General features: G+C 37.0%; 1 protein-coding gene across 4 annotated transcripts; it reads right to left on the bottom strand.

Moving 5' to 3' along the window:
• Window positions 1-454: 454 nt before the first annotated feature.
• On the bottom strand, window positions 455-24,176 carry LOC311097481 (5-hydroxytryptamine receptor 4). Of its 4 annotated transcripts, none has more exons than XM_084137174.1 (7): window positions 23,997-24,168; window positions 19,425-19,519; window positions 19,203-19,334; window positions 17,858-18,058; window positions 16,937-17,090; window positions 15,141-15,691; window positions 455-1,360 (listed from the first exon to the last, which is right to left on the bottom strand). In XM_084137174.1, exons 2-7 carry the CDS (start codon window positions 19,451-19,453, stop codon window positions 1,267-1,269), a joined length of 1,161 nt encoding a protein of 386 aa, XP_083993300.1. In that variant the 5' UTR covers window positions 19,454-19,519; window positions 23,997-24,168; the 3' UTR covers window positions 455-1,266. The 4 variants fall into 4 exon arrangements, with proteins under 4 accessions (XP_083993300.1, XP_083993301.1, XP_083993298.1 ...); XM_084137175.1 differs by lacking the exon at window positions 455-1,360 and adding an exon at window positions 10,791-12,390 and having other exon boundaries at window positions 23,997-24,176; XM_084137172.1 differs by lacking the exon at window positions 455-1,360 and adding an exon at window positions 10,791-12,439.
• Window positions 24,177-25,120: the final 944 nt, after the last annotated feature.

A 25,120-nucleotide genomic window follows, 5' to 3' on the forward strand; every position in this document is an offset into this window, starting at 1 on the left:
CAATGGTAATGTATATTGTGAGTGGATGTCAACACAGTGCTTCAGAGATCTTAGCATTATTATATATCATCAGATTGATTGCCACTGGCAGAGCATAGACATCTGTTGTGTACCTTAACTTCACATTTGAAATATTCACATTCGTTTTGCAAATGGATAGTAATTTATATCTTTGATGGTCGAGTTTGAATTTTTAAGTGGCACTAGATACCTTGACATGTAATTGTTTTGCCCAAATGAGCCAATGTAATGGCCTGATCAAGCTAATGCTTTCAAGGCCATATGAAGCATTACACAATTAATATATTCTTCACCATTTAGCCGTCTCCTAGGACCCTCCATCAAGCCGTCTGGAGCACAATGGAAAGAACAATGGCAGATCAATCAAACAGATGCTTTATGTAATGGATGAGAAGTGCTGAACAGATGCAGTACAAGTAACAAAGTAGTTTTTATGTAGTTTTATGAAACTTTGTTTTTAGATTCATCTTCCAGATACACTACATTAAATTCAGTTCGATTACACAATGATACAATAAAAGTACAAATGTCACACGGTGACAAGCCACTGCTTCTTTTCACAGAAGTCAACTACAAGTACAACATAAATACCTTAATGAATTAAAGAGGGAGTATCAACTCCTTAATATTAAAATGAGCGTTTGAGGTTCACTGTATGCAAGAATAACCACATGCTTAATGACAGGCCACTTTTAACGGTCTGCTGAGCAGTATATATTTGTCATTGTTAGCCTTTACAGCCAAAGCAGACGTATCCCAGACAGCAACATATTGTCTGCCCAGATCCAGCTCACATCTGGTACACATGGAATCCACGCGTAACAGATGTGGGCCGGATCTGGGCGGACACTATGTTGTTGTCTGGGATTGCTCCTAATTTGAAAGATGAGAACTACATAAATGAGCAGTAAGCTGACAACCCCATATAGCTTGAAAAATATTCAAGGGGATGACATAGCTGTATAGAGCAGTTTTCTTTACCTTTACCTTTTTGTTTCAAACTTTAAATGCCTGGGCCTATTATCTGTTTGCTTTCGTCTGATAAAATGTCTGCATGCTAACATCATCATCACACTAGAAGTTCTGCCAAATAGGCCTATAAACAATCTTTGATTTGTCATACATCATGGAAAGCGAAAACCCATCAAAAAGCTAACTGCAATGAAGTCTCTTGATTTGACACATATGTAGGCAGTTGTCTGTATGTTCTCATCAAACAACATTTGTAGGCTTTTGAGCTCTTGGCTATGATGCACCAACAGACTCCTGTGATTCCAGCTCACTCGACAGAAATCGGTTGGAATTGTTGCTGTATCTTCGGCTTTGAAGAAATGACAATCTGAAGATAAAAAAATATATATACATTTATATTCTGCTTGGTTGGCAAAGAAGCTTTCTTGGAGAAGAAGACAATGCAGTTCAGTGCAAAAAGAATATGCTAATGTCAGTGGACAGTGAATAAAAACAGATATGAACAGGAAAATGAGAAAAGCCAAAAATACAAATCAAAAGTAATGAAAGTATAGACGGATCAGACCAGAAACATCCTAACCTCAGCATCAAATTCTTTGTACATATATAGTAATATAGAGCCTTATGGACTGGCTTTGGACATACAATTTCTAAATGCCCCTGTTATGATGTCTCTGTAACTCTTCAGGGGAAAAAGTTGTTCTTGAGCTAAAATACACAGGAAACCTTAAAGGATTAGGTCACCTCAGAAATAAAATTTCCTGATTATTGACTCACCCCCACATCATCCAAGATGTTCATGTCTTTCTTTCTTCATTCAAAAAGAAATTAAGGTTGTTGAGGAAAACATTCCAGGATTTATCTCCATATAGTGGACTTAAATGGGGTAACGTTACAAGGGTACAACGGTTTGAAGGTCCAATTGCAGTTTCAATGCAGCTTCAAAGGGCTCTACATGATCCCAGCCGAGGAATAATGGTCTTGTCTAGCGAAACGATCGGTCATTTTCTAAAAAAAAAAAAAAATGTATATACTGTATATATATATATATATATATATATATATATATATATATATATATATATATATATACTTTTTAACCACAAATGCTCACCTTGCACAAGCACTGCAATGCGCCACGTATTAAGGAATCACGTTGAAAGGTCACGCATGGTCCGGTTAAAAAAAGGTAGGGTAGGCTATAGGTCGAAAAACTTAATTAAATTTTCTCCTCCAAATTCAAAATCGTCTGACATCTTGTTTTACCTTTTATTTGATTAAATATTTACTGTGACATTCTTTGCGCGTTCGCTTTGTAAACATGTCGGTATCACGCGTGACCTTTCAACATGATTACGTAATACGTGGCGCATCGCAGTGCTAGTGCAAGACGAGCATTTATTGTTAAAAAGTACGCCTATAAAAATGTTTTGTTTTTTATGGAAAATGACCGATTCTTTCGCTAGATAAGACCCTTATTCCTCGGCTGGGATCGTGTAGAGCCCTCTGAAGCTGTATTGAAACTGCTATTTGGACCTTCAAACCGTTGTACCCTTGTACCCCACTTAAGTCCACTATATGGAGAAAAATCCTGACATGTTATCCTCAAAAACCTTAATTTCTTGTCGACTGAAGAAAGAAAGACATGAACATCTTGGATGACATGGGGGTGAGTAAATTATCAGGACATTTTAATGTCCTGTGAAGTGAACTAATCCATTAATGGGTCCAATACGTTTTAGCTGCTCTTATATTTGTTTTAGATTTAGAGAAAGTATGGTTTCCAAAAAGGATCTCTCCTAATAAAAAATGTCAAGCCAACCAGGTGTGTCAATCAAATTTAGACATTCATTAAAAATAATTAAACCTTGTCGAAGACTTTTTGCTCAATTATGGTGCACATCCATTAATCCATTAAGAGAGCCAAAAAGAAAACTTTCACAATGCTTGAGTTACAGTTGCCATTTAGATGACATCTGTGACTAAATATTAATAAATAAATAAAAATTCTTCATCCAGAACTCATAACAGGGGTCGATTTACCTTGATTTTTTTTTTAATCTTTTGCTAATCTGGAACATACTCTGGATATATTTTTTTTAATGTTAGTCTCTTGACCAAATATAAGTCTCGTCAAAAAAAAATATCAATCAAAAATAGTCAAAAAGTAATACTGTGAACTATTATTACAATTTAAAATAACTGGTTTCTATTTGAATATATTTAAAATTATTTTAATATTTAACCAATGAGGTTCATTTATTTTCACATTTTAAATATTTTAAAATAACTTGTAAATGAATAGAATTAGAATTTATTTTAAAATATAATTTATTCCTGATTGCAAAGCTGAATTTTCAGCATCATTACTCCAGTCTTCAGTGTCACATGATCCTTCAGAAATCATTCTAATGTTGATTTGCTGCTCAAGAAACATTTCAAGAAACACAAGAAACTCAAGAAATGTTGTTCTTTGATGAATACAAAGAAAAGGAAAAAATAGCATTTATTAAGTCTTTACTTTTGTAATAATATAAATGTCTTTAGAATCACTTTTGATTAATTTAATGTGTACTTGCTGAATAAAAGTATTATTTTATTTACTTTTATTCATAAGTGTTACATCTTGACTTATGTTGTATACAGTCCACATATCTATATTCTATATTGACACCTGGTTTGTAAAGCCCTTGAAGTTGCAGACATCAAAATTTGAAACTGCAATTTGCATTTTCAGTAATCAGACCACAACTAAAAGCTAAAAAAAAAATATTTCTGGCACTGGTTGGCGAATGTTACATCTCTTTATATTCACAGGCCTTGTGACCTATGTGTCCCTTCCACTTTCAAGTTGTTCCTACGTCTCCATTTGAATGACTGTAGCTGTTGCTCAGTGATAAAAAAGAAACCATCATCATGGAGAAGCAGAATGTGGGACAGAAACTCTAAAACTAGCACTTGATCTGCATTATCTCACGACTACAGCAGGTTTCAGTGAACCTGAGCTCACTGCAGATCTTCCCAGGATGAAACTTTTCACTCTCTGCACATCCATACATTATCATGCATTTAAGCAGAGCACTCAACAAAAAACTCTTCAGCATGGACAGCATGAGTGTCATATCCCGTTTGTCTTGCATGAACAGGGCTCCACGGGGTTCTGTCCTCAGCATGTTGTTCATTTAACCATGATACAGCACAATAACAGCTGTTTGGTGGAGCGAAACAGCTGAAAGAATGTGTTTTGGGCTCAAGTATGCTAAGGGAGTATAGAGTGATTGACTTATGAGTTTCACTCGAGCGAATCTTGGCTGAGGGTCGGCAGGGTAAGACTGAGGAATTCTCAGCCTGACTGTCACACAAGCCACAAACTCACTAAGTTCCTAATCACTTTCTCATCTCTCCAACCAGCTTTGCTTCCTTCTTAAAATGGGACCTTTGAGATTTGACCTCTCGGCATATAACACAAGTCAATGCAAACTTTGGAGGGATAGTTCACACAAAAAGGAAAATTCTGTCATTAGGTACTCACCCTCATGTTCCAATGCTAATTTTATTTTTCATGGAAAACAATAAGACAGATCAATAATTTCACACAGCTCATTTTCATACTATAGCAAACACATCAGTCCACTTCCAATAAGGAAATGCACCATAAATTCCATAAAAGTGGTTCATACGACTGCTACAATATATTTCAAGTCTTCTGAGGCGATACGGAATTAGCTAAGAAAGATACAAACATGACATTTAAGTTATTATATACAATATTTTCCTTCTAAGCTGTTACCCTGAGAATCGCTGTGACTGGATCACTGAGTTTTACTTGAACCAAATCAATCCAACTTGTGAATGGGTTTTGAAAAACATGACGTTGAGTAAATAATGACAGAATTTTCATTTTTGGGCGAATGATCTGTTCTTTCAAAGACTTTGCCAACAAAAGCACTATATTGTCTGAATAATGTGAGACTGATATACAGATCTAAAAATACACATCATTTCATGATCACATGGTTTGGTACAAGGTTCTACAATGCAATAAGCCAATCAATTTGAATAGAGTGGAAATCTTTTTCCTCAGTGATACATTTGCTTTGTAAATGAATCCTGGTTTATTAGAAGTAAATGTGTTTGCCCAAGAAAATGAGATTAACCTTGAATGTCAGAGTGAAATCTGATCAAATTATTCTTATCGAATCAACTGTCAAATATTAAAACCTTCTTAACTTTTACTCATAGAATGCCTTTTGACGTTATGCAGCAGGATTGCTATTTGTCAGTTGTACACAATGTTGCATACCAGGGTGGGTTATGTGTTAAAATATGAACATTGCTAAGGTCTCCAAATGCATAAAGTTCTGGGAAATTCTCAAGACATACTGTACATTGACTTATTAAGTTATACTGCTGATGAGATGGTCAAACTTTAAGAAAGTTCTGTTTAAAAATAACCCTTAAAAAATGTAGCAGTAGCAGTTTGCACTAACTATTATTAAAGGGTTAGTTCACCCAAAAATGAAAATTCTGTCAAATTCCCTCATGTCGTTCCAAACCAGTAAGACAAATAAAGATATTTTTTGATGAAATCCGAGAGCTTTCTGACAAGAATAAATTTTTTTGCGTAAAAACCCCCAAAAGTAATTAGTAATTAATGACAGAATTTTCATTTTTGGGTGAACTAACCCTTTAATGTCTCAAAAGAAGCAATGAACCCTTTAGGTCAACAGGCATGTCTTGAGACCTTTTTTTCATGCCGTTCTCATGAGCTGTTCTATAATAAGACTGAGATTGATAAGATCAGTAATCCAGTTCAGATGAGTTTCCCCTTTTATGAGCTACATTATACTCCTAATGTCCAATAATTCTCCCCATATGCCAAAACAGATTCCTACAACACAGCAGCCAGGCTTTGAAAACTTTGTAAAAACTTTTGCTAAAAAAAAAGAAGAAGCGGCCTCTCTGTCTCAAGGCTTTCTTCTTTGACTGAGCTCTGTCCTCTTCTTGTTTCTATCCTTAGCTATAAGCTATAGAAAAATCTTCCAACATTCCCAGATAAGAAGAGAAAAGAAAGATGAGGGTGGAGAAGAGAACATAAAAGACAAGTGGAGAAAAATATACATCTATTTAGGCGGCTCACTGGAATTTTCAATTCTGATTGGTCATCTGATATTTCTGCTCTTCTAATTCCGCAGTCACTTTAGCAAAACTTCTAAGGAATTTTGCGGGCAAAGAAGGTCCATTGTTAATAGTGTAGCGATACATTAAGCACCCCATACACAGAGGTACACACTCGCCATAGACACAATCCAAAGCGGAGGCGTTATAGCATTGCCAGCGGCACTGAGCGGAGTTTTGCCACTATAGTGGGCATGCACCTTAATTTCGCCCTTGATAATTCGCCCTTGATAATTCCATGCACCACTGGATTTCGCTCTTGAAATTAGCTGAGCAACACAGCTAATTTCAAGGGCGAAATCCAGTCATTTCAATTGGAATTCGCACAATGAAAAAGTTCCCACGCAGATACAGCAGAACAGCAGAACAGCCAACAGCTGTTCAAGTTGCTCACACGAATTTGGTTTGAAAGTGACTTCTGTGTGAGCAGTGCATCATACCAACACTATTAACAATGGTCCTTTTCTTGCTCACTTGTTAATGTGATTGCACCTAAATTCATACCTTACAATTCTCAGCGGAACTAATATTTCATGTCCTCCGTTCCTCTTCTGCATCCAAATTACCCCAGCAGGGTTTATTCTGTGATAATGACCGGCTGAATGTACATTAACTGAGCAACACTGTCCTCTATTATTTGTAAAAATTGATTGGGAATTGTATATTGGCAAATTAAATCCAATAAGTAACTGCACAAACCAATTAGTGCCAGAGAAGAGGAACATCCGTTAACATCTCTCAACCTTCTGCTTTTAAAGTAATTAAGTCTGAATGTAGTAATTAGTCTGTAACTGTGCCTGACATATAAATCAGACATTTAACATTATCCCCGATTATTTCTTGTGCACTTTCTCACCGGTGTAAGTCATTTCATGGTTTAGTTTTTAATAATCTTTTTGGCATACAATAATAATGATTTGTATCAAAGTGTGACTTGAAACTGAGCACACAAGTTTACTTTCACAGCAAACCGCATTGTTCTAACTGTGAACTTTGCTAAAGATAAGACAGGCAGTACGGGTGGTCAAAAAAAAAAGACAGGTCCAGGGAATGTATACTGATATATCTAACCAAACAAACCTTCCTTTTGATTTCCAAATCAAACATAACCACCTCGCAGTATGATCATTTAAAAAACATCCCAAACATCTGTAACAAATCAAATCATAAGAGGATACGTATTTCTTGTTAGAATCTATCAGGCCTTGAGTAATCCATGCACATTCTGCATGGGAAAGCAATGATACAAAACTAAATATTTTCAATACTGTCATTGAAAATTACAAAAGAGGCCATACTGAAATTCTGCCCGGCCAAATCTGTTGCACTTTTATGTTGATTATCATAACTCTTTTATGTTATGATAATCATCCCTGACAAATTGGTTCTATATGTTCACATGGACACCAGCGGTACAAACCCTCTGGACTGCCATTGACCTTAAAACAAGAAAAACATAAATGTCAAAACTATTTTTTCACACGGATACCAGGAGGACAAACCTCTGGGCCCCTGTACAAACTACAATTGAACTTAACAGCACTTTCAAATCTAAAATAAACAACATATTAATGCTCACAATTAAGAAATGAGACAAAAAATGTGAAATGTCTTGGGGAAAAAAGTGACAGGCCCAGAAATACAGAGCGTTAAAAAAAATCAATGTGACTCCCTGTCAACATTTTTTAAAACCATGGGGCAAACTATTTAAAATAGATATGCATGCAAGACCCTATCCATTAGTCTGATGACCAGCTCATAGCCTGACCTGACATTAACCTGAAACACAAGGATTTGGTGCAGCTGAGAGTGAAAGTGGTGCAGTTTTGACCAAACATGGAAACATCATCTTTAGCAGTGGATTATAGTGGATACCTTTCTCAAATGCTCAGTCCGAACCTCATTTAGACTTCACAAGAGAAACGGTAAAAATAAAATGTGTTCAGGTTGCTGCATATAGCTACCAGTGATTATCTAATTTTTTTTTACAAACTCATTTCATTTAACAGTTTTCAGAGCAACAATTAAATTAATAAGTGGTCTTTAAGGCTGGATATCTTTAAAGGGATAGTTCACCTAAAAATGTTTATTCTGTCATCATTTAATCACTCTCTTGTTGTTCCAAACCTGTGTGACTTTCTTGCTTGGAAAACAAAAAGGAGATGTTTAGCAGGATGTTCAATCTATTTTCCATAAAATAAAAGTTAATGGTGATCAAGGGTTTTCAAGCTAAGTTTTTCATCTAATATTTAAAAAAATTACATTTTAATTACTTTTAAAAGTTTTTGTTAAAAATAGCAACACTGATATGGAATAAAGAAAATTTGAGACATTAAAAGACATTACGGTGAGGAAAAGATTATATTTTTGACTGTCTAACAATTTAGACAGATGCTCAATGGTGAAAGTCAATCCAAGATTACAGCAATATTCCAGCACATTTTATGATTTGTTATATATAGTCAATTAGTTTAAAACTGCAAGCTAATTAGTAATAATAACAAATAAATGCCCTCTTTTAAACATGGCATGGAGGTTTGCCCACCATTATTTATATAGGTTGCTAAATCTGCCATGTCTGGGATCAATCTGAAATAAAAACTGCTCCGGCAAGCAGGAAAGGCTTGTAAAGTACATTGTAAAATCAATCAGACACATTAACCCATTGCTCCTGTTAACCCACTCCAAGTGTCTGAGATCTTAATGGCAGAAATTAACAGTTATTCAATGTTTAAGGCCTTTTCTGCAGTGTCAAATTCATCACAAGGCAGAGTTAGCTTCAAAATGGCTGCAGTCCCAGGGTGGATGCGTTTTAAAAAATGTGTTGAGACAGGTCTGTCCATCTCTGAATAAAAGCGATGTCAGGGTGCAGGGCCACATCAAATTAAATTTGTCTCTATTGAGCCATTAACCAGACCAAAATCTAATGGGAATTTTTATAGGAATAGCAATAACAACAATGTCCTTAATCTAAGATAGGACCATAAAACATGTGACCACCTTCATCTCAGCTTCTATTAAAAGAAATATCAGCAAGAGAACGCTCATTCCTGAATCACACTCCTTATTAAATTGAAGAGTTGTAATAAAACATTTTCTCATATGGTTTGGTTTTATTTCTTGGCTTTGTGTTTCACAGCTGTGTGGAGGGTTTGATTTGACCTTGGCTGAATCTGAACGCTGAGTTCAGAGTGTGAAGTTTACCTTCAAATTTCTTGTTAATGTACATATCTTTCTGAAAAAGTTTTGGACACAGTCCTGCATTATTATTTCTTGGAAACCCACAAGCTTTTGTGGCACCTGGTTCTGACTGAGCCAAAGGTCCAAAGTTCCTCTCACAAACGTGAAGTTTTTTCAGTCACACCGAGCGAAACGTGAGTCCGGCTGCTACTGAGCGGATTCAGAAAGCTCAACTCAAAGCCCTCCGCATGAGCAGAGAGCGGACTTAAACCGCACGACTATATAGCGCTAAGCCACCCAAATGTTCCTCGTTTGGGAGAACGTCACATTCCAGACATACCTCCGAAACGTTTGAGAAAAAAATGTGTAGGCTAGAATATGGAAAATATGAAAGGCTGTGATTGACAGAAAAGGTTTGCTGGATGGTGGCCATTAGAGAAGTCTCTATGGAAACAGAAGCAGAGAGATATGCGTTTTCTGACACCTTTTCTGCATCGCCAATCATCAGTCTGATAATGAACAAAGTGGGAAAAATGCAGCATGAAAATACTTCATGCGGGCATCAAGGCTGTAGCTTTCAGACAAAAACCTCACTTCACGCTCCATATTTGCTCATGTTGCACAAGGACAGATTCTGTAGCAACCCCTCACAAAAGAGACTAAGTGTAACTCTAAATCCTTATAGTTATAGCACACGAAACACTGGAATAAGCAGGGATGTTAAAGCAATTAAACAAGCCCAATGTTTACTATTAATTTGGATATAATAATATCATCAGGGGACTCAATTTCAGAGGGGATAAATCTGAGAACCAATGATGATTTTTCCTTCAGAAACATCCTCTTAGATAATTTACTACTCTTAACTATTTTAGGTGATCAAGCATTTGAAAAAACACACCATTTTTCAACATATTTAAATCCAACAGAGTTGAACAAAATGTACTAGCTAAATATACCAGCCCATATTCAAATCAGTCCTCCTCTTCAGTGGTGTTTTTTTGCTGCCCCTATTAATCTTAAAACATATTTAGAGCAAACTTGTTATCATGTGACAGAAACAAGGCAGATATATAAACATGTTGCTGAATTCATTTTGCTAATGACATGTATTAAATTAACATCAAATTAGCTATGAATTATTAAATGAACTTTTTACCCCCAAAATGGCAGATGTGGGGTGAAGTGTCAGATGCCTCGGGGTAAGCTGTGTCAGCGACTTAGCAAAATATAGTTCTGTCACCAAATGCAGGAAATACAATTAAAATATTATTACCATTTCTAAATATATTACAAAATGTAAACTGTCAAGTGAATTTAAATATTGTGAATATTGAACTGTTTCCTGAATAATGTACAGCAAAATAGGACTTAAAAGACTTTAAAAAACACCGCATGACTGGGTGTCACAGATACAGAAGGAGACAACACAGGTAAGTGGCGGAATACAGATGTTTATTTGCAGGAATTTGCAGCCAGATAGTTTGTTGTTAACTTAGCTCGATGAGTAATAGTACTCTTGATGTCTTTCCAGACAACTGAACGTGTAGCAGACATGGAGGAGTAGAGTCACTGCAGACAGAAGACGGATACTGGAGACTGGAACAAGGCGAGTAGATCAGGTGAGTTGAGTAGATCAGGTACAGTAGATCAGGTACAATAGATCAGGTACAATAGATCAGGTGAGTTGAGTAGATCAGGTACAGTAGATCAGGTACAGTAGATCATGTGAGCATCTATGTGTAGACGATACCAGACATCACTGGTGAGGAGATTGACAGCTGATATAGGGAGTGTTGATGAGTGAAAACAAGGGTGACAGCTTGCAGGTGCAGATGATTGAGGAGTGTGTGCAGGTGGTGAGCATGAAGGATACTGGGAAGTGTAGTGCTGAGGGTGACTGAGCTGGTGACTGTGACAGTACTTCCCCCTCCCGGGAAAGCGCGACCTCGCTCAAAATGGATTCCATCTAGCGTGGTAGGATGGGCGTCCTGGAGCGTTGTCAGGTGATAGGGATACCTCCAGGATGGCACCAGCAACCCAGGTAGGTGCTGGCAGCTCAGGAAGCCATGGCGGTAGGTAATGCAGGTAGTTCTGGAAGCCATGGCGGATCATCCTTCGTGACCTTGCCAAGGAAGTCTGGCTTGGCCACTATGCCCGGGGACATTTAGCAAAAAAAAAAAAAAAATCTTGGGAGGAGCTATAGGTTCATGGGCTAACGAGGATTCTGGAGCAGGCTTTGGGCTGAGCTCGGGGACTGAAACAAGCACTGGGCTGAGCTTGGGGACTGGAACGGGCTCAGGAATTTCCCTCACGGGAACAGACTGGTGAATTTCTCTCATGGGAACAAGAAGACTCGGGTGTGGTGGTCATCTTGGCTGAAGACTTGGGCGTGGCGGCCATCTTGGCTAAAGTGGACAACGGTGACTGTGGCTGAGTGGTGGTTGTGTCTTCATCAACCTCACCAATTGTAAGGGAAGAACCACTCACCCACAGCGGTCTTAAGGGTGTCATCATTCCAGGTTACCTGATGAGAAAGCTCGAGGAACTCCTCTACTAGTCCTTGATCCGGTGGCCATCTTGGAAATGGGAGATCAGCCAATCAGCGGGGTTAATAGGATTGAAGAGAACGCTCATTGTTCTCAGTATAAAGTGGTCTGGTCTTCTGTCACAGATACAGGAGACAACACAGGTAAGTAGCGGAATGCAGATGTTTATTTGCAGGAACAGGAAGCACGAGTAGGAGAGTGACAATGGTGAGTATAACTGCAGTCAGATAGTTTGTAGTTAACTTAGCTGGATGAGTAATGGTACTCTTGATGTCTTTACAGATGACTGAACGGGTAGCAGATGATGGGGAGGAGAGTCGTTGCAGACTGAAGACAGATGACAGATACTGGCGACTGGAACAATGTGATGGCGAACACAGGTGAGTGGATCAGGCGAGTAGATCAGGTGAGTGTCTATAGGTGTGTTCGACATCTACTGCGGCTGGATGTAACCGATCGGCAGGAGTTGCCGCTTGCAGGCGGGGAGGAGCTGAAAATGGAGACGTGAAGTCAGACACTTTCTGCTTCCCGTAGTGATGCTGAAGTGAAATAAAATGCAATATTTGTCAAATACACAGATGTTTCAGAGACATTGTCATTCAATACTTTATGTAGGCCTATTGCTTAATACAGCGTCTGTTTGTACAAAGTGGGGTCTACATTTTCTATCAGTTATTGTTTATTTTGATAAACATGACACAATATAACATCACGACTACATGAAAAGAGGTTTTACTGTTATAAAAAACAGATTTGTGAGCATTAGTGGACCTGAAGGTTTTAGAATAAACACGAAACACGTGATCGTTTTCATGCGGTGAATCCGGCCAATCGCGGAACAGCGGTGTCGTCATCAGAGCTTGTGCAGCCGCTCTGGAGAAGCTGCGCAGAATGAATCAGCCGGCTGCTCTCGAACCGCTCTCACGGTACTTTGATGGCATACGTCACAGTCACGTGGCGTCGGCACTGTCTCAAGTCAGACAAAATATCTAACCAGCATGCACTGCTTCTAGTCAGCTGCCGATCATTCTGCGCAGCGCTGCATGAAGTTGAACAAGCCTTATGTGTAGACGAGACCAGACATCAATGGTGAGGAGGTTGACTGCTGATATAGGGAGTGCCGATGAGTGTGACGGCTTGCAGGTGCAGATGATTGAGGAGTGTGTGCAGGTGGTGAGCATGAAGGATACTGGGAAGTGTAGTGCTGCCTGAGAGTGACTGAGTTGGTGACTGATACTGGGCAGGGGCTTTGCACCACACTAAAATAATAATAAAAAAAGCCAGAGCCACTTAAAAGTAATAAAATTGATAATAATTTCTCAAAACATCATTGTAACAAAGCAAATCATAAGGATCCACCCATTATAGCCTATTGGTGCATAAAACGAAGTATTTTGCTAGGACGAGACGGCAAACCACTGAGCGTAGACATTCAGAGTACTGGCCTTCAAAAATCAAAAAGGTCAAAACATCAATGAAGTAATTCATTTGCCTGGCGTGAAAAACACACACAAATAATAGAAACGCACAAATAAAAGACAGGAAAATAAATAGTGGTGTATTTAAAATGCCTGTGTTGTTTTACGCAGATCATAAAATTTCAGAACGATGACTATTCCACGGTCACAACCATGTGCTTTTGTTTTGATCAAGAGCCGCAATGATGTCATCTATACTTATGCAAAACGAGTCTGTGGGTAATTGCCTTTGTAATGGCAGATCCCGCTTAAAACAGTCTGAAACCATGAGGAGAAAAACAACTGGAAACGTGGAAAGACTTGTTGCTGAATATTCTACCAGCTCTTGTGGCTAAACACAGCTTTTCACTTTCAAAGTTACTGAGCGTGTTCTAGCCGATTATGTCATTTTTAAGTGTCTTGTAAAAAGCTGTATGGAATTAGCATGTTTCTAAATGGGTTTTTATAAAAATCATTTTCATGATAATGCACACAGCCTAAGATTATTATCATTCCTAACATTTTTATCATCTTCAGCATTTTGCAGGCCAAGGACATTTTGTACAGAATTGAGGACTGCATTTTATGATTTACGCTATGATACTTGCATTGCAAAATCATTAAAATAATCATTATTGATGAGAAATATTGGCACATAACATTTTAATTTTATTTAATACATTTTGTGGGAGGGACGATGAAACATTTTAGCTGAACTTTGGCTCAACTTATGACTTAATATTATATTTTTGTTTATCGCACATGATCTTTTAGCAAAATTATGAAAACTTTTGAAAAATTAAATATTAGTAAAATATTAGTAAAGATTTCATGTTAACATCAAAAACAAATATATATATATATATATATAATTATTAAAAAACAAAAAGTGTTCAAAAGTGACAGTAAAGACATTACACTGTTACAAAAAACATTCTATTTCAAATAAATGCTGTTCTCTTTCCCTTTCTCTTCATCAAAGTATCCTGAAATAAATTGTCACTGTTTCCACAAAAATACTAAGCAGCACAACTGTTGTCAACATTGATAATAATAATAAAAAATTTTTGAGCAGCAAATCAGCATATTAGAATGATTTCTGAAGGATCATGTGACACTAAAGACTGGAGTAATGATGCTGAAAATTCAGCTTTGCCATCTCAGGAAAAATATAAATAATATATTGAAATATGGCGAGTCGTGAAACTTAAAAATGAAAATTTTACAGAACCCAAACTTTTAAATGGTGTATACTGTATGTGCATATATACACACACTTTTACTTTTCATGGCCTTTAGCAAACAACTAAGGGTATGTTTACACGATTGCGTTTTCCATTGTCAAAACGATCCCGTTCACACGGATCTGCGAAAACTATTAGAAACGCTGTATTCTGCTGTCAGACCAGTAGTTGGCGATGTCACTTTGTAAAGAAACACTACGCTCCTATAGACTGAACACGTAATACGCATGTGCATGATGTCATCGCTTTCACTGATTCATGCACTTTGAAAAACGTTTTCAAAAGTTTGCGTTTTTAGGCCTCCAAAACGTTGTTGTCGTGAAAATGAAGTGAACGGTCAAAATGTATAAAAAGTTTTCGCTTTTTAGTTAAAAACGCTGTCGTGTAAACGATTAAACTAAATTAAAAAGGAAAAGGTCCTTAATGATGCATGGGTGTCTACCCAGAAATCTCACTTTACCAACATCCTTACATTCATCTCTTTTCTCCCCAGAACTCATTTCTGAAAGCTTAGAGTGTTCAAGAGGGACTAACTGTACCTGAGAGAAATGGAGGTTCCGTTGACAGACTCTGAGTTTTGTCTGCTCGGACTAAAGTCCCGCTGCACATTCCCACAGCACAGGATCCTCAGGAAGGCTCTCCGAAAAGCCCGGTTCAGAAAAGCATACAGGAACGGATTCAAGCCCGAGTTGATGTAACCCAACCAGAGCCAAGCGGTCCACATCTGCCAGGGCACGCTGTAATTAATGAAGGGATCCACCACGTTGGTAATGAAGAAGGGTGCCCAGCACAGACAGAAGCAGCCCATAATGACAGCCAGCGTCTTGGCCGCCTTGGTTTCATTCTTAATGCGACTGGAGCCCGGTTGATCGTGGTTTGGGTAAGTTGAAGAAGGGGCAGAGCCGGCCCGATGTAGAGATCCGATTCGCCGAGCATGACCCATAGCAGTGATGTAGATTCGCTGATAGGCGAGAACCATCAGCACCAGAGGCACATAGAAGGCCACGGCTGAACACACCAGGGCATAGGGTCGGTTCACCATGAACACACAAGTTGAATTGCGGGAAGAGTTGAATTTTCTTTGTTCGATCTGGGAAATTGAAATGAAAAAACAATTAAGTATGCATCGATATTAAAACTCTGGCTGATACCAATAACTGATCATTATTTTCATGTTACTATGGTCAATAACATAAAATAACAATTCTATAATATTTTGCCTGAATACATTTAAAAAACCACTAAAGATTAAAATCAATCATTTTAAATGCTACATATGAATTTAAGCATCACAACATTATAATGTACTGTAGAAAAAATGGATAATTTGTCTGATTTGTTCCTGTGATTGCAAAGCTGAATTTTCAGAAACCATTGCTCCAGTCTTCAGTGTCACATGATCCTTCATATGCAGTGTTGGGTGTAATTCATTACTAAGTAATTAATTCATGTAATTTATTACTTTTCCCATAAAAAAGTAAAGTAATAGATTACTCTTAATTTTTCAGTAATTTAGTTACTTCTTATGTTATTGCATTAAATACTGTATAGAACAGTTCTTTATAAAACAGTTGTGGATTTGACATCAAAATTTAATATCTAATTTTAAAATGTATGTTTTTGATGAAACCTTCTCCCTTTAAATACTTTGGTCAGTTCAAGAATACATTATGCAATTTTACAAACTGACTGAGGTTGATCTGGAGTAATTAGTGATACAATGCAATACTTTTTAGAGAGAGTGATTACAGTAGTCTAATTACAATGTTGAATACGTAATTAGTAATTAATTACTTTATTAGAGTAACTTACCCAAAACTGTTCACAAGGTTCAAAACCATTTATTTGAAATATGTTTTGTTTTTTTATCAATGTAAAAGTCTTCACCTTCACTTTTACTTAATTTAATGCATCCCATCTAAATAAAATAAATAATTTCTTCAAAAGAAAATTTACTGACCTAAAAAACTTTTGAACAGTAGTGTAATCTGTTGAATTATTATTCATTAATTGTGGTAATATATATTTTTAATTATTACTATACCAAAAATATATCCTGTTTACAAAAACGTAACATTCCTTAAAATGGCCACGCCTAAGAAGTGACATCATTTAGACCCTTTTCTACAGAATACCTAAAGTAAATTAATGATCTCATTCCATTTTTTTAAATTGTTACACACTTTTTGTAACATTTTTATTTTGGAAAGTACCATTTCTTTTTTTTTAAATGGTTTTATAATCCAACCTAGAGAGATCTAGCGGAGAGTAATTACTTAAAGCTTATAATGCATCAGCATAACAAGAAGAATGAACCAATCTACTCCTCACTTACAACGCTCTCAATTCCAATAGTATTCCAGCTTTGCATGATGGGAAGGAAAGAGATGAAAAAGGGGATGACCCAGCATCCAACCAGCATCAGTGAGACTCTTACAGGTGTCATCTTGTTATTGTAGACCAGAGGTCGACAGCAAATCGCATAAAACCTGCCCAAGACAGAAATTGCAAATATCTGAAGAATGATTCAATTGATGCTGTCAGTACGCTGTCTTACGTAAGCACTGCGTCCCTACTTACTGTACTTCAATATACCCTGATGATACTGCCGATCTTTCCTTGAAAAGTTAATGCAGTGAATTATAACTAGAAAATATGCACTTACTGGAGACCGCAGAGGCAAAGACATCATGAGTCATATGCGGATGGAGAAAGAACTTGGTGACAGTGAGATAGATCAACAGAATTTGTTGCTCGAGGGAAAGAGAGAGGCTTTGAGAGACTAAGAATGAGTCATGTTACTGCCATATGGACAAGGTGCGCTGCATAAATCACAGCTGCTCTCTTTCGGGTTAAGAGTGCTGCAGACTTCCCAATGGGTGAACATGAGAAAATTTGCATATGTAACACAGCAAATTACACATAATTAGCTGACACACTGACAAGCCCCTTGGAGTAAGCGTGAAGACATAAATTATGTGTTTCTTTTTTGTGCATACGGCTTTGACCTATATAAGAAAGCCTATAAATGCCAAAATGCAGTTTAGAAAGAAAAAATAAATGATTGTGTGTATATACTGTATCAAAATACAAATGTTTTTTAAAGAGAAAAAATGTACGATCAAATCTAGGAACGAAAATTACTATCCCAAAACTGTCTAAATTTAGACTTCTCTTGTCAACATTGCCATGGCAACACAAGCAGTTATTTGTGTAGGACATTTTTAACAATATTAGCTTCATGAGCAGCACTTACCTGTCTAGTGCAATGCAGCACAGATGCAGAATAGATACAGTGGTCAGCTGCACGTCCAGTGAGGTACGGACCAAGCAGAACGTCTCTCCATAACTCCACTGACCCGTGGTCAACTCTATGGTTGCCAGAGGCATCACAACAAGGGCAACTAGAAGGTCTGCAAATGCCAGGGATACAACGAAGTAGTTGGTCTTCTTCTTCCTATATTTAGAACAGTAGATACACAAAAAAGAAGATTGATAGACATTAGTTCACAGTACAAAATAGTGTCTTTACAGTTTGTCAAAAATACTCATGTTTAAGAAATTTAATGATACTTTATCATGGAGCTTTTTTATGGAAGTTCTTTATATTATCATATTCAAAGTTTCTAGTTTCTAGTGTTTCTAATACAACAGCTGAGAGAGGGATGGGAAAACGTAATCAAGTCTCTTTTTTTCCTCTTCTGTAAAGTCAGAGAAATGCTATCATTATGGATTTTATTTTTTGCTATTGGAGAAAAGGGATACACAAAAATTATATTTTTGTATTTCCGTTCATCACTATAGAAGTGACCCAACTATTACCCAACTTTATTACATGGCTTGGTTGAATTCTAATGTAGAATGATAACACACTGCGAAGTATAACACACTGTTGCCATGAAAAACAGAGCGTTGCTATGGACGCAGGATTCTAACCGTAGAGACGGAACGGACTATTTTCTTTTGCGGAAGCAATACAATCGTTATTAAATCAATAAACTCCTTTTAAAATCAATATTTTGTGTCAAATTATTGATTTATTTGGTAGGTAGCCATGTAATAAGCGGGATAATGTAGAGCGAGGCGGTTGTTATAGCGAATACAACCCCGACAGGCTGATCAGGACCCCGACGCGAAGCGGAGGACAAACTGTAACTTACATGATGACTTGCACTTCTGAGAACCGTAGAAATGTGAAAAGGGTCAACTATAATTTCATATGAAAATTTCATTGCAGAAATTATTTTTGCCCGTTGTTTTCTGGTTGTAGGAAAAAACTAACTGCATAGTGAGGTTTCAAGATTCAAGATGTATCATTTGTCTAAAAACAAATCCTTATATCATGTGCAGTCTCAAGTAAATTCACCTTGTTTTAAGGTTTTTAAAGACATTTTTAGTACAAACTCACACAATTGGTTGAGCCATTGTTGCTATGCGAGGCTGGTCAGGATTCTCAAACAAAAAAGCAATGTTTTGAAAACAGAACTACATTTTGGGGGAATCAGCTTACTTTTAGATATCTTGCATTTTAAGCCTTATTTTTACCATCAAAAATGTACATTGAAACAGTAAATTTAAATGTAGATATGAAGCACCATTACCTTAGCTGTCTGTCTTTACAGAGAGCCACCATCACAAGCAAATTACCAAGCACAGTCAGTATGATGATGGTCCCCAGGATGATAGACAGCATTATTCTCGAAGTGTGTTTAGACATGACGGGATCCACTGCACTGTAGACAAAAATATGCCGATAATTATTCATGAATATAAGATAAATACTTATTAATCTTTGTAGCAAAAATATCTGAGGTGGTTCTTACTCGTCCGCTGAGTCTGATGCTGTGGCCATCACTGGTCATCTGTATGGAAGTGGTCAGATGGAGTTTGGTTCACACAAGACACAGCAGTCCCACTCCTGTGGGACAAACACAACTGATTTGGGTTCTCACATACCAGATTCAATCATATTCTTTCAGCATGAGCTTCAAAGTGAGAGCATTGAGAATAAAACATCAGCACCTTTGCATATGAAACGGGCTTCTGGGATATAACATGGGAATATGAGCCATGATGAGTCTATGACCCCCTTTAAATATAACTTTCCCTGCACTTTATAGACTTAATAGATATTTTTGCTGCTGACAAACACATTTCTGGTTTGATGTTGATAAAGGGGTACTTTATTACTGATGGGGCTGTGGATAAAACAAAAAAGGCTAGGAAAAACTGGAAAATTTAAGTTTTATTAGATTCTCAATCTCAAAACACATTGAAATATTGAAGATAGGAAAACTTCAACACAAAGCACATGCACTCCATCATCGCAGGGTTAATACCCACAGTGGCCATATCGCACCCTGTGCCTGAGCCATAACTCAAGCAGAAGTGGAGAGAGCTCTCACAGGGTAAACACTGGAAGTGTGTGATGTGTTTGCCCAGCTGGGAGGCTCAAGTGGGTATTAGAGAGAAAGCACGGACGCTTCTTTCCTATTCTGTTGGTTGCGTTTGAGTTTCAAATGAGCCGCATGATTTATATAATACACTGTACACACTAAACAAAATAGGAGAACAGCTGATTTACACATGATGCTTTTTTTAAAGGAGAGGGCATTCTACAAAACAGGTGCCATTTGTGTCCCTGATATGTATGTGTAAAAAATAGGCAATTTAACAATTAACATATGAAGGCAATTTTATGTGTCAATATAGAAATACGTGGAACCCCTAAAAGGACATGGTGATAGAAAAGTATATGAGATGCGCTTCTCTTGCAACTTTGCGTTCGTTCACAAACGTATTGCAATAAAACAAATTTTCTCTGGGAACTCAATATAATATACTATAGTATAGTTTTGTGAGAGAACTCAAAAGCATTGCAATATCATTTTTCCTCACCATGTCCCTCATGGGTTCTGTAGAAATTTCTCTAAATTAATCAATGTTTTTATTTTTGATTAAGCATTTAACAGAATATAAAAATAAAATCTAGCATTTTTTTTTTTATTCTCTAATCTCTATATTCTCATCTGTCAGTAGGGGACAATTTTAAAATGTCAAGCCTTTTACCATGATTTTGCATAGTGAACAATTGAAAAGTTTACAGTTTAAAAAGATTATCTTTCTAAGAAGCAACTTTGTTTCATAATCTTGAGGACAAGGCTTGTCAAATTAAATTGTAACTGTATCGGTCAACCCTGTTACCTTTCAGAAGCTATACAGTTATTAAGTCCCAAAATGCATTGATTTAGCTTAAGATATCACAATACAATTTAATTTCTCTTAAACACATTATTTAATTGTTAGAATGTTTCAAATCTTATGAAACTTTACTTAAAAATCACACTGGGAATGGCACCCGTTTTTTTTTCCGAATGACCCAAAAAGATAGCTGAGCTGAAGTATGAAAGCTGATGCCATGTGACACAACACTAACGTTCACTAATCTTAATTAGTGACACTAGATCATAAGATCTAAGAGCCCACTATTCCCTTCAGCTCAAGGGATTTCAAACTTGGTTAACTGTCTGAAGCATATAGATCTGTCCAGATAAATAATGTGGGACTTTGTACTTTCCTGTTTTTATCAAAGCATTAAATAAATTAAATAAACTGGTTGGTACAATTATAAATTAACTTCAAACACTTTACTTAAAGGGATAGTTCACCCGAAAATTTACTCATCATTTACTCACCCTCATGTCGTTCCAAACCCGTAAGACTTTCGTTCAACTTCGGAACACAAATGAAGATATTTTTAATGAAATCATAGCGATTTCTGTCCCTCCATAGACAGCTATGCAACTACCAATTTGACGCTTCAAAAAGTTCATAAAGAGATTGTAAAACTAATCCAAATGAATTGAGCAGTTTAGTCCAAATTTTCTGAAGAGACACGATCGCTTTATATGATGAACAGGTTGAATTTAGGCTTTTATTCACATAAACATTCATCACCTCACACAGTTATGGTAAATGGAAGCTCAAGCATGTCCGCTTGACGTGCGAGAACCAATGAGGTTCATTCTCGTGTTACGCAGCACGTTTCAGCTTCCGCAAGAACCAATGAGGTTCATTCTCGTGTTACGCAGCACGTTTCAGCTTCCGCAAGAACCAATGAGGTTCATTCTCGTGTTACGCAGCACGTTTCAGCTTCCGCAAGAACCAATGAGGTTCATTCTCGTGTTACGCAGCACGTTTCAGCTTCCTCAAGAACCAATGAGGTTCATTCTCGTGTTACGCAGCACGTTTGAGCTTCCGCAAGAACCAATGAGGTTAATTCTCGTGTTACGCAGCACGTTTGAGCTTCCGCAAGAACCAATGAGGTTAATTCTCGTGTTACGCAGCACGTTTCAGCTTCCGCAAGAACCAGTGAGGTTCATTCTCGTGTTACGCAGCACGTTTGAGCTTCCGCAAGAACCAATGAGGTTCATTCTCGTGTTACGCAGCACGTTTGAGCTTCCGCAAGAACCAATGAGGTTCATTCTCGTGTTACACAGCACGTTTCAGCTTCCGCAAGAACCAATGAGGTTCATTCTCGTGTTACGAAGCACGTTTGAGCTTCCTCAAGAACCAATGAGGTTCGTTCTCATGTGTTACACAGCACGTTTGAGCTTCCGCAAGAGGTTTATTCACGTGGATTAAGCAGGTTCCGTTGAGCTTCCGTTTATGTTGCCTGATCAATTTTTATATGTGAATAAAAGTCTAAATTCAATCTGTTCATCATAAAGCAATCGAGTCGCTTTAGAAAATTTGGACTACACCGCTCAATTCATATGGATTGGTTTTACGATCTCTTTATGAACTTTTTGAAGTGTCAAAGTGGTAGTTGTGTGGACTTTCAATGAAGGGATTGAAAGGTCTCATATTTCATCAAAAAGATCTTCATTTGTGTTCCGAAGATGAAAAAGGGTTGGAAGTGAGTAATTAATTACAGAATTTAAATTTTTGGGTGAACTAACCCTTTATAGCTAATGAACATGTTATACTTGAAACTGCACCCTAAAGTGATGTATCACAACCTGGATGCTTAATAATTGAACAATTTACAATAAAACTGAAAAACATTAACTAACATATCGATGAAGTAGGCAGCTCTAGGTTTCAATAAAAAAAAAAATATATATCTCTTGGCAAGTTATTTTCATTGTAACCTCTTGGCAATACTCGGTTGTTAGGATTTGATTGGCTTCTCTTATTCAAAACAAAATAACGTGACATAATTGACATAATGAAAAGAATATGCACTGACAAACCCTCCGATAAACAATTTTGACACCCTCCCACACAACTTCTTTTTTAATTTCACGCCACCAGGAAAACGGAGTGGCATTTGCATTAAAGGGATAAAATACAATCTGTGGTGACAAAAAATAAATAAAAAAATAAACATAAGCCATAAGCCTCATAAACAAGTTATGAGAGTGACATTTTTACACAGTCATAAAACCCATATGGGAGTGACACAAATAGTGGTCTGAAACACACATTGATCATGTACTTATGTTAGCTCACTGTGATTTTGCCAAGTAAGACATATCTTGTTGATCCTGGAACATCATTCCTGTCCAAAAATTTTGTCTTAACCCTATCCCTAAACCTAACCCTACCCATAACTTATCCCTAAAATCAGAGTGAAATGATATGTAAATAATAACACTGATGTAGAACCACCTAACCATGGTTGTAAGCCTAAACTTGACATAAATAGTAAACTTGTCCCCCAAATCTGATTGGTTGATTTGAATGTTGTTCCAGGATCAACAAAGATGTTGATCCAGGAGCATGTTGTACTTGGTGAAATCACATTCACCAGTGAGGGACCTACATGGCAATATAATAAAACAATAACAATCTTAACATCCTTTTAAAAACAATCTTTTTACCCGGCTGAAAATTGATTCACAAAGTCTTTGCTCATCATGAAATAAATTAATAAATAAATAAAGCTATAATGTTGTTTCAGTCTTGATCAGGATCAGTTCCTCTGTATGACAATCACATCTTTGCCTGTTTAAAGTGTGCAAAATCAGTGTCACTACATTAATTATGATATCTTCAACAAATTCATGATTATTTCAACCACAGCTGTAAATTTCATAGTTGGAGGCAAATTTCTCCAAAATCAGTAAACAAATAAACTCTGATATTCTCTAACAGAAACCATTTGAAACGTGTCATTATTCTTTACAATTTAGGAAAAACAATCCACATCTTATCAAAAACATTAAACAAATAATAATAATAATAATAATAATAATAATAGCTATTATTATTACATTAAAATATTTAAAAATAGACATAATACTTTATGGTGCTTAGAATAACCTGTTGCACATTTTGACACTTGAAATCATTTAAGTACGAGGCAGCATCATTCAAACAACTTTACTCACCCAGGGGCTCCGAGTTTCATGTCTCTATGAATCCACACATGTTTTTATAACCTGTCATATTCCATCACAGTTTGTCGGAGACTGAAGTGCTCTTCTCTGTTCTGTGTCACAATTAAACAGCGGCTGCAAGCAGCAGATCATCTATTATTGATGTAATTGACCAGTGCGCTCTGAGTCTCTGCCTGTCCAACACAGAACACACAAGCGTCTGTAACACACCACAACAGAGCAACAGCGCCACCCAGTGCCTCAACTCACTTTATTGCGCTTATTAAAAAAAAAAAAAAAAAAAAGGCCCATTATCTTTCACGTTTCCATTTTTCTTCTTGAAATATTAGCTGTTGATATTACGTATGCAATATTCACAATGTACTTTACCATATAAAGTTGTAGTGTCACGTACAATAAAAATGTCAGTTGTTATATTAAGCAAAATAGGATGCTGTAGTAGTAGGCGACAGTGTCAAAAATGGAAGTGAAAGAAAATTGATTACGAACTAAATGGTTACTATGGAAGCCCGTTTCCGCCACTGTTGAGTAAAAAAAAAAAAAAAAAGATTCAATAATGAGAATTTTTCTCATAATAATGACTTAACATCTCAAAATAATGAGAAACCTTCTCGTAATAATGAGAAACTTTCTCATAATAATGACTTCATCTCGTAATGAGAAAATTTCTCATAATTATCACTTAACATCTCATAATAATGAGAAACTTTCTCATAATTATGACTTAACATCTCATAATGAGAAACTTTCTCGTAAATTATTTTCTCGTGCTTCTACGCATGTGCAAAGCAGCGGAGCAGAAGGGAGTGCCACGCTAGCGACATCCGCTGGTCAAAGCCGTGTAAATGCATCACAGCAAACATGGCACGCTCTGCAAAACAGTTGTTTTCATTAAAGTCAGTGTGATCTACGAAGTGCAATCTGTAGTAGCCTATCATTAAATAACATCAATTAAAAATCATCATTTACACATAAGTGGGCAGTGGAATGGGGGAAAACGCAAGGTCTTGAGACGGGGTTTTAAAAGCTGAACTTCTTTTCAATTGAGCGCCGCGTTTTTAGAACGCCGTGTCATGCGCGAGACGCTGCAAAAGACGCAAGCGCAACGTCCGTCT

Source organism: Abramis brama (assembly GCF_963993115.1).
Source record: "Abramis brama genome assembly, chromosome: 15".
NCBI classification, from domain to species: domain Eukaryota; kingdom Metazoa; phylum Chordata; class Actinopteri; order Cypriniformes; family Leuciscidae; genus Abramis; species Abramis brama.

Coding starts and splice junctions, on each gene's coding strand:
- LOC311097481 (XM_084137172.1), bottom strand. CDS start 19,453: ATGGCCACAGCATCAGACTCAGCGGACGA. Junction 19,335..19,424: donor GCATCAGACTCAGCGGACGA/GTAAGAACCACC, acceptor TTTTGTCTACAG/TGCAGTGGATCCCGTCATGT. Junction 18,059..19,202: donor TGTAAAGACAGACAGCTAAG/GTAATGGTGCTT, acceptor TTCTAAATATAG/GAAGAAGAAGACCAACTACT.